General features: G+C 48.5%; 1 protein-coding gene across 1 annotated transcript; it reads right to left on the reverse strand.

Moving 5' to 3' along the window:
* Nucleotides 1-596: 596 nt before the first annotated feature.
* On the reverse strand, nt 597-2,685 carry PPP1R3E (protein phosphatase 1 regulatory subunit 3E). Its single transcript, XM_029581210.1, has 2 exons — nt 2,076-2,685; nt 597-1,272 (listed from the first exon to the last, which is right to left on the reverse strand). The coding sequence occupies exons 1-2, from the start codon at nt 2,568-2,570 to the stop codon at nt 799-801; spliced, it is 969 nt and encodes a 322-aa protein (XP_029437070.1). The 5' UTR covers nt 2,571-2,685; the 3' UTR covers nt 597-798.
* Between the last annotated feature and the right edge of the window lie 6,395 nt (nt 2,686-9,080).

Consider the following 9,080-nt stretch of genomic DNA (forward strand, 5'->3'; position numbering starts at 1 on the left):
GCTCCATCATCTCGCACGCATATACACAAGCACACACTACCACAGATGGACACACAGCCTTTCTCACATACAAACACAAAAATGGACACACAGTGATACACATGCACACACACACACTGTCACAGGTGGACACACAGTGATATACACACTGTCACACAGCCTCTCTCACACCCATGCACAACACAAATACCCCCATGCACATGCTGCCACAGATGGGCACACAGTGATAAACATAATACGCACACACACAGTCACATGTTGACACACAACACAGCCTCTCAAACATCCATGCACACACTGCTACAAATGAACACAGTGATACACACACAGTCACACACGGGCATATGACACACAGCCTCTCTTTCACACACACAAAAACCCATACGGTACACTGCCACACATAGACACAGTGAACCACACACATACAGGTCCAGCTTGTAATCTGCCATGAGCAAGTAACAACTGCAAAACCACTCTCTGTCTCTTTTCTGTTTCCATTTATTATTATTATTCTTTGAAATTAATGGGGAAATTTAGCCTTGTATTTTATTCAGGATTTGTCTCTTTACCTCATGATGACATGAGTCTATGGTTGGCCGAGTATTCCCCGGTGACACCTCCATATCTGGTGTGTTCTCTCTCTCTTTCCTTTTCCATATTTCTCCTGGATTACCTGAGTGAAATCTCTTTGGTTTTCAGCCACAGAACTCGGTGGGGAGGCGCTCTCTCTCTCTCTCTGGGGTAGTGCTGGACTCTCGGCAGGAATGGCCTCGAGGGACCCTAAGGTAGGGGAGGGGACTATATGAAATGGACCCAGCCGTTCTCGAAGTCCCCGGGCGAAGGCGGTGAAGGTGGCCGCCTCTCCCGCCACCTCAGGCTGTAATCTTTCCCCTCGTTGTTGTCCCAGAACTCCATAGGCCCTACCTGGTACCGGATGGCAAACTGTAGGAGGCCAGAGTGGCTGGGGCAGGCGGGCAGGGGCAGGCGGAAGGAGAAGAGATCGGCAGGCCGAGGCCGCAGACCCTGTGCCTCTGGGACGTACGTGGCACGCGTGTCCTGGTGCGTGCGCCAGCTGTCGGCGCTGTAGCGGACGAGGACGGTCTTCTCAAAGGCTAGGTTCAGCACCCGGATGCGCCCTGAGATGAAAAAGCTCTCCACAGTGATGGACTCCAGGCAAACGCGCTGCGCTCGCACCCGCTCCAGGAAGTCCCGCGCCAGGCCTGGATCTGTGAAGGTGGGCTCCAAGGAAGGGAGGTGAAGGGATGAGTTCTGCTATGGGGAGGAGACAGAGAGAGAGAGAGATTGGGAAAGAGAGACACACAAGAGGGAAAAGACAGATTGGGGGAGAGAGTCAGACACAGAGAGGGAGATGGGAAACAGAGAAGAGAGCAACAGGCATACCAAGGTGCAGAACAAAAGAGATTGAAACCGAGAAACACAGAGAATGTACAGAGAAAAAGACAGGAGGAAATTCAAGAGAGACAAAAAAAAAGAGAGGGAAAGATTTCAGTATGGTTGTTCTGATATAAAATCCAATAACAGCTTGAAAACTTGGAACTGAATGCTAACGGGAAACATGCACCATCCTCCATTATTTATCTCACACGTGTGAGTAGAGGCGCCAGTGGGACCATATATTATCCCGCGTGTGTTACGTAAAGGCCCCACTGGCATACATCCATGCTCTGCTTTTCAATATTTGATATGCAAACCTAACACGCTCTCTTACTTCTGAGTACTTATAAAGCACCTGAGGGCTATGGGGTACCCAGGAGCAAAGCCGGGGGTGGGGGGAGGGGTTTGTTGCAAAACAAGAGTCCGGTGCACTAACAGAGTAGTGGGGGGTGGGGGTTGCAATCTCATCACTGGCATAGCAGGGGGTGCTGCAGGGCAGGAGTGAGGTGCACAGGCAGAGATGGGGGGAAGGTGAGTCTCGGAAAAAGAATGGCACAGGGTGCTGCAGGGCTGCAAGGCAGAGTTCGGATGCCTTAAGGCACGCTCAGAGTATTGCAGGGCAGGATCAGGTTACCGCAAGGCAGGACTAGAGTGCTATACCTTATGAATCCCATCCTTACCATTAAGGGCAGGCTGATCTGGCAGGGCTCAAAGTGGCGGAGGGAGTCACGGCGGAGCTGCGCCTGCACGTGTGCAGGGACCCGCGGAAGGTCCGTCTGCCGGAAGTGCCGCACGTCGGTCAGCTCCAGCCCCAGGGAGTCTGCGAAGCGCACCCTCTTCCTGGTGTCCGGGCTGCAGCTGCGCAGCGTCGAGGCCTCTGCTCGGGTCCTGTCCGCAGGGGCGGAGCGCGCCCTGCGCCGAGCCGTGGCCCCCACTTGGGACGGGGTCTTCCGTGCCGCTGCCTTCGGGTCGCGGCCCCTCGTGTCGCTGCGGGAGCGGGGGGCACCGGGCTCTTCCTCCCCTGACTCTTCCTCCTTCTCCTCGCCCTCGCTCTCCTCCATCTCCAGACTGGGCCGCGCTGAGCGGTAATACGCCCTCTCGTACAGCCCAGCGATGTAGCTGAGGTTCCGCGGTATATCGCTGCGCGGCGGCGGCGGGGGAGCGGCACGAGACATCCCTACCCCAGTGACAATGACAGTTTAAAAGGCTGGTGGCTGGCGAGTAGCAGAAGGTCAGCGCCGCCCTTCTCTCTCTTCCTGCATCTTCCCCTTCTGTTCTCTCTCTATCCTTTCCTAGGTGAGCACTGCTCTGTGTCTGTTTCTCTGGCTGCTTCCTATCCCTGCATCCCTGCCTCTCATGGACCACAAGTGGCAGAGAGCACCGTAATCCTTAGAAGAGAGACTCCAATAGAATTCAGAGCACTGATGTTTTCAGCCTCAGTGCTTTCTGCATTTGCCGGAGACTACCCCCCTACCCCTCCCCACATACACACCTCGCCTGGTATTTTCATCATCTGTGATCTCAGCATTTTGCTGGAGTCACCCCTGGTATTTTCAGCCCCTGCACTCTCTGCATTTTCCTGGAGTCTCCCCTGGTATTTTCAGCCCCTGCGCTCTCTGCATTTTGCTGGAGTCTCCCCTGGTATTTTCAGCCCCTGCATTCTCTGCATTTTGCTGGAGTCTCCCCTGGTATTTTCAGCCCCTGCACTCTCTGCATTTTCCTGGGGTCTCCTCTGGTATTTTCAGCCCCAGCACTCTCTGCATTTTGCTGGAGTCTCCTCTGGTATTCTCAGCCCCTGCGCACTCTGCATTTTGCTGGGGTCTCCTCTGGTATTTTCAGCCCCTGCGCTCTCTGCATTTTGCTGGAGTCTCCTCTGGTATTTCCAGCCCCTACGCTCTCTGCATTTTGCTGGAGTCTCCTCTGGTATTTCCAGCCCCTACGTTCTCTGCATTTTGCTGGGGTCTCCTCTGGTATTTCCAGCCCCTGCGCTCTCTGTATTTTGCTGGGGTCTCCTCTGGTATTTCCAGCCCTTGCACTCTCTGCATTTTGCTGGGGTCTCCTCTGGTATTTCCAGCCCCTACGCTCTCTGTATTTTGCTGGGGTCTCCTTTGGTATTTTCAACCCCTGCTGTCTTTGCTGCAGAATTAGGGAAAGTTTGGCGGGTGAAGATGGAATCCATATTTCTGTATTTGTGTGCTAAATTCAGAAAGGTATGCAGAGTGAACAAAAGACGTAGAAACCATGAATTATAAAGGTGAAAAGGAGCAGAAAAATGAACACAATGACCTTTCTTTGAAGATTTACCTCAACGGGTGTTAGCGAGGCAGAGCTATCGGGCAGCTCAGAGAAACAATAATTACAGTGGGAAGCCCTAAGGCCCTGGTAGCTCTGTGACCTTCTTCTGACATTGGGAGGCAGACACACAGCATCCATGGATACCAGCTAGGAACAGGAAGAGCCTGGCCGTCTCCCTGAATCCAGGGCGCTGACATTACACGCCCTGCCCCATGATAACATGACAGGCATCATTTCTCGGGCAGGGGCTGTGATGTCCTTCCACCCCTCCTAAAGGGCCAGGGTCTTCCCCATCATCTAAGGGAAAACCTCATGCAGGAGGAGGAAAAAAAAGAAAGAAAATGTGGGGAGAAAGACAGAACGAGGGAAGCCAGTACTGTTCCTCAGTATTTCAGGCTCCGTCACCGACTCTTTGTCTATGACCCTGGGGGAGTTATGTTACCTGCATGGAAAAGGCTCTGATCATCCTCTTATCTCTGCCTTGGGGTTTTAATGCATTTTACTCTTGCCACAAACATTATTTCCATCTGTTCCAGAAAGGATTTATTTTCATCTTCAAGCAAACCATTGTTTGCTAAATGGAAACAAACCCCTCCCTCCAGACTGTTTTCTGCTCTCCCACCAGAGATCACTAAGTGCCAGGAAGCAGATCTGGTTTGGGAAGAATCCAGATTGCCTTTTAGGGGTCCCGAGAGGGAGGGGGATAGCTGCATCCATTCCACTTCCACATCCCCTAGACCTGACACTTGCCATCCGCTGAAGGTCAGACATAGATGTTTCCCCTTTACTGCCTCCTCTCCCCAGGGTTGCAGAGATGCCAGCAAGCAACCCAGCTGAAGGAGGGTGATCCTGGATTTCTGACCAACCTCATCCCGACGTCAAATGGCAGAAGCAGGGGCTACCTGGATGCAAGGTCAAACGGACCCTCCTTGAACTGGGTTACTTGCGGCTCTGCAGGCATGGGCTTGCAGTCTTAGGGAATAAGAGCTATTCCACCCTGCACGCAGCAAGGTAAAGCTGGGCTGGATGAGAGCTTGTTCAGAACAAAACGAAGCCAGGCAGTGACCCTTATGGGAGAGGCACCCAGGGAAGAGAGCAAAGGAGTGATATGTCAGTCCTATAGGTTCCAGCACCTAGGCTCGCCACCTGACCCAGGTCAGCCCTGAAAAGCTGATTCAGGCCTATATTTTGCTCCATTGTAGTTCCATAGGAAAGGCGGGACTACAAGTCCCAGCATGCAATGCACAAAACCAAGCTTGCATGCACCTCATCCCCCCCCCCCCCCCCCATCTCCTTCCTCATTTACTGAAACTCCTGGTTTTCCTCCTTTCTTGACTCATCTTCCCCTTCCCTGATTCTTGGGGACTTTAACCTGATGGCCTCTTTAACTTCTTTGTTTAATGGAACAACGTCAGCATGGCTTTACCCAGGGCAAGTCTTGCCTCACAAATCTGCTTCACTTTTTTGAAGGAGTTAATAAACATGTGGATAAAGGTGAACCGGTAGATGTAGTGTACTTGGATTTTCAGAAGGCGTTTGACAAAGTTCCTCATGAGAGGCTTCTAGGAAAAGTAAAAAGTCATGGGATAGGTGGCGATGTCCTTTCGTGGATTACAAACTGGCTAAAAGACAGGAAACAGAGAGTAGGATTAAATGGACAATTTTCTCAGTGGAAGGGAGTGGGCAGTGGGAGTGCCTCAGGGATCTGTATTGGGACCCTTACTGTTCAATATATTTATAAATGATCTGGAAAGAAATACGACGAGTGAGATAATCAAATTTGCAGATGATACAAAATTGTTCAGAGTAGTTAAATCACAAGCAGATTGTGATAAATTGCAGGAAGACCTTGTGAGACTGGAAAATTGGGCATCCAAATGGCAGATGAAATTTAATGTGGATAAGTGCAAGGTGATGCATATAGGGAAAAATAACCCATGCTATAATTACACAATGTTGGGTTCCATATTAGGTGCTACAACCCAAGAAAGAGATCTAGGTGTCATAGTGGATAACACATTGAAATCGTCGGTTCAGTGTGCTGCGGCAGTCAAAAAAGCAAACAGAATGTTGGGAATTATTAGAAAGGGAATGGTGAATAAAACGGAAAATGTCATAATGCCTCTGTATCGCTCCATGGTGAGACCGCACCTTGAATACTGTGTACAATTCTGGTTGCCGCATCTCAAAAAAAATATAATTGCGATGGTGAAGGTACACAGAAGGGCAACCAAAATGATAAGGGGAATGGAACAGCTCCCCTATGAGGAAAAGCTAAAGAGGTTGGGACTTTTTAGCTTGGAGAAGAGACGGCTGAGGGGGGATATGATAGAGGTGTTTAAAATCATGAGAGGTCTAGAACGGGTAGATGTGAATCGGTTATTTACTCTTTCGGATAGTAGAAAGACTAGGGGGCACTCCATGAAGTTAGCATGGGGCACATTTAAAACTAATCTGAGAAAGTTCTTTTTTACGCAACGCACAATTAAACTCTGGAATTTGTTGCCAGAGGATGTGGTTAGTGCAGTTAGTATAGCTGGGTTCAAAAAAGGTTTGGATAAGTTCTTGGAGGAGAAGTCCATTACCTGCTATTAAGTTCACTTAGAGAATAGCCACTGCCATTAGCAATGGTTACATGGAATAGACTTAGTTTTTGGGTACTTGCCAGGTTCTTATGGCCTGGATTGGCCTCTGTTGGAAACAGGATGCTGGGCGTGATGGACCCTTGGTCTGACCCAGTATGGCATGTTCTTATGTTTGTTGCAAAGCTCCTTGCCTTAGCCCAGTAGTATTCACTTCCAGTCCTCTAGGGCTGCAGACAGGCCTGGTTTTTCAGGATAAATTTATGTCAAGCAGCATGCATGAGACAGTTTCATGCACACTGCGTCTACTGTATGCAAGTCTATCTCCTGCATATTCATCAGGAGATATCCTGAAAACCCAGACCCGTTTGCAGCCCTTGAGGCGGGATGTGAGCTCCTGTGCCTTAATTGCCTCATTTGACTTCCAAAATCCAAAAACTGAAGAGTTGTATGGTAAATCTGTCACTGATTCGTTGAGAGCTAATTTTAAGGAGGGATATAAAACGTAAGGGGTTTAAAGGGTGGATCCTTTTTGGAAATGCCATGGCCACGTTCAGAGCGCGGGTGAAGTAACTGGAGTTAAGACACACAGGTAGTTTGGTTCTTTTTAAATGGTTTGCTAAAATAATTAAAGTTTTTCTAATGTTATACTTTGTTTACTCTTTAGAAGTTGGTCAATATATTTTAGAGGCCCCTGAGGAAGGTTGCGAAACACGAGCCATGTCGGGCCGAGTGTCTGGTGTTTTCATCTTGAATGGATAAAGCACTGCAGCTTTTTGAGATTAGAGCGCTTTTTTGTTTCTTTAATAGAGCGTATTAAGCAGTGGCATTCACGACATGTTAAATATTAATGTCATTGATTTTTTAAGAAAAAGTGGAACCCAATGATTGTATCTAAAGGTTGCAGAACCACTTTGGTGACGCATGCGTGTAGTCACCTTAAATAAGTGAATGCGGTTTTGTTTATCAAACGGAATGAAAACAGCAATATGTATGAGGTGTTTCCACTTTTCAATCTTAGTTTATGAAGTTTCCGAATTTGTGTGGTCTTTTTCATTGACTCATTTGACTTTCAACATGCATGTCCTGGCGAACCCCCATACCCCCAGCTAGCTGGGTTTTCAGAATATCTGCAGGGCCAGTCCTGAAAGCTCAACACAGCAAGGTAAGAGCACCTGGACAAACACTTGGGTATAACAGTGGGTTCTTTTTAAGATAAGCAAATAATATTTGGGATATGAGTAATTGGAATAAATTGATAGTAATAATGGCTGAACAGGAAAAGGTGTATGACGCAAACTCAGCTGCTTGGCCTTATGATACTTGTTGAAGCCCACTGCGGGCAAGAGCCTGTAGATTAAAACGTCTATTCAAGCACAATTAAATCTGATTTTCCTTATATATATATATATATTTTTAAATTCCTTTCTCTATAACATTACCAAAATCTGCCTTTTCCTTTCTGCACACACCGCCAAAACCCTTGCCCACTCTTGCCATCTGCTTGCGTTACTGAAACCTGCTTCTCACAGGTCTTGCACTGGAGAGTCTTTCTCTGCTGATTTAATCAGAATTCAGCAGCCATTGCTTTCCTCCTTCTAGCATTGTCACAAACATGCCACTGCCCCTTTTCTCAATATTCTATGTTGGCTCCCCATCTGCTTCCACATTCAGTTCAAACGTTTTTCCTTCTCACCTATACGTGCATTCACGCTGCAGCTCCAAACTACCTGTCCTCTCTTCTCTCCCCTTAGGTCCCTCTTCATGATCTCTGTTCATCGGACAAGCTACTCTTATCTATATCCATCTCCTCCATTGCTAACTCCAGACCTCCCAGCTTGGTGGTACCGTATGCCATGAACAGTCTTCCTGAGTTGGTGCAGCTTGCTCCCTTTCTAATGACATTTCGGTCCTGACTAAAACCCATCTTTTTGATATTGCTTTTAAATCCAAAACCTCTGAACTCTTCCAGATCCTAGCCTTCTCCCTTTAAGCATATTTATTGCACTAGTTAAATGATTACTATATTTTTCTCGTTTGTCTTTACTAGACCGCAAGCCCCATGGAGCAGGGACACTCTCAGGTTTGTGTACAGCACTGTGTACGCTTAATAGCAGGGATGGGAACATCTGCTCCTGAAGACTAGACAGCTGCCTAGGGTGCCAGAAGTGGGCAGAGTGTCATTGTTTTTATTTATTTTATTAATAATTTTTTTTTATATACCAACATTCAATCTGAGATATCACATCGGTTTACATTCAGGTACTGTCGGTATTTCCCTAGCCCCAGAGGGCTTACAATCTAACGGGCCGATTCAGTAAAGTCCGGGGGAGAGCAAACGCCCGCTCTCCTGTGCGCGCGATACAGTATTTAAATGAGGCCCGGCGGTAGAAATGGGCAAAAGGAGGCACTAGGGACACTAGCGCGTCCCTAGCGCCTCCTTTTTGACAGGAGCAGCGGCTGTCAGCGGGTTTGACAGCCGATGCTCAATTTTGCTGAGGTCAGTTCTCGAGCCCGCTGACAGCCACGGGCTCGAAAACCGGACGCCGGCAAAATTGAGCATCTGGTTTTCGACCCGACAGCCGCCGGCCGACTTCAAATTTTTTTTTTTTTTACTCTTCGGGACCTCCGACTTAATATCGCCCAAAGAAGTAAAATGTGCAGCTTGGCTGCATGTTGAGGGCACTATTAGGTTCAGTAAGGGGTGGAAACCGTGCATCCAGTGGCAGGTTAACAGTGCACTCCATACTGTCTCGGTACCATAAGTTTGTACCTGAGGCAATGGCGAGTAAAATGACGAACCCTGGT

The sequence above is a fragment of the Rhinatrema bivittatum genome, chromosome 16 (genome assembly GCF_901001135.1).
Source record: "Rhinatrema bivittatum chromosome 16, aRhiBiv1.1, whole genome shotgun sequence".
NCBI lineage: Eukaryota > Metazoa > Chordata > Amphibia > Gymnophiona > Rhinatrematidae > Rhinatrema > Rhinatrema bivittatum.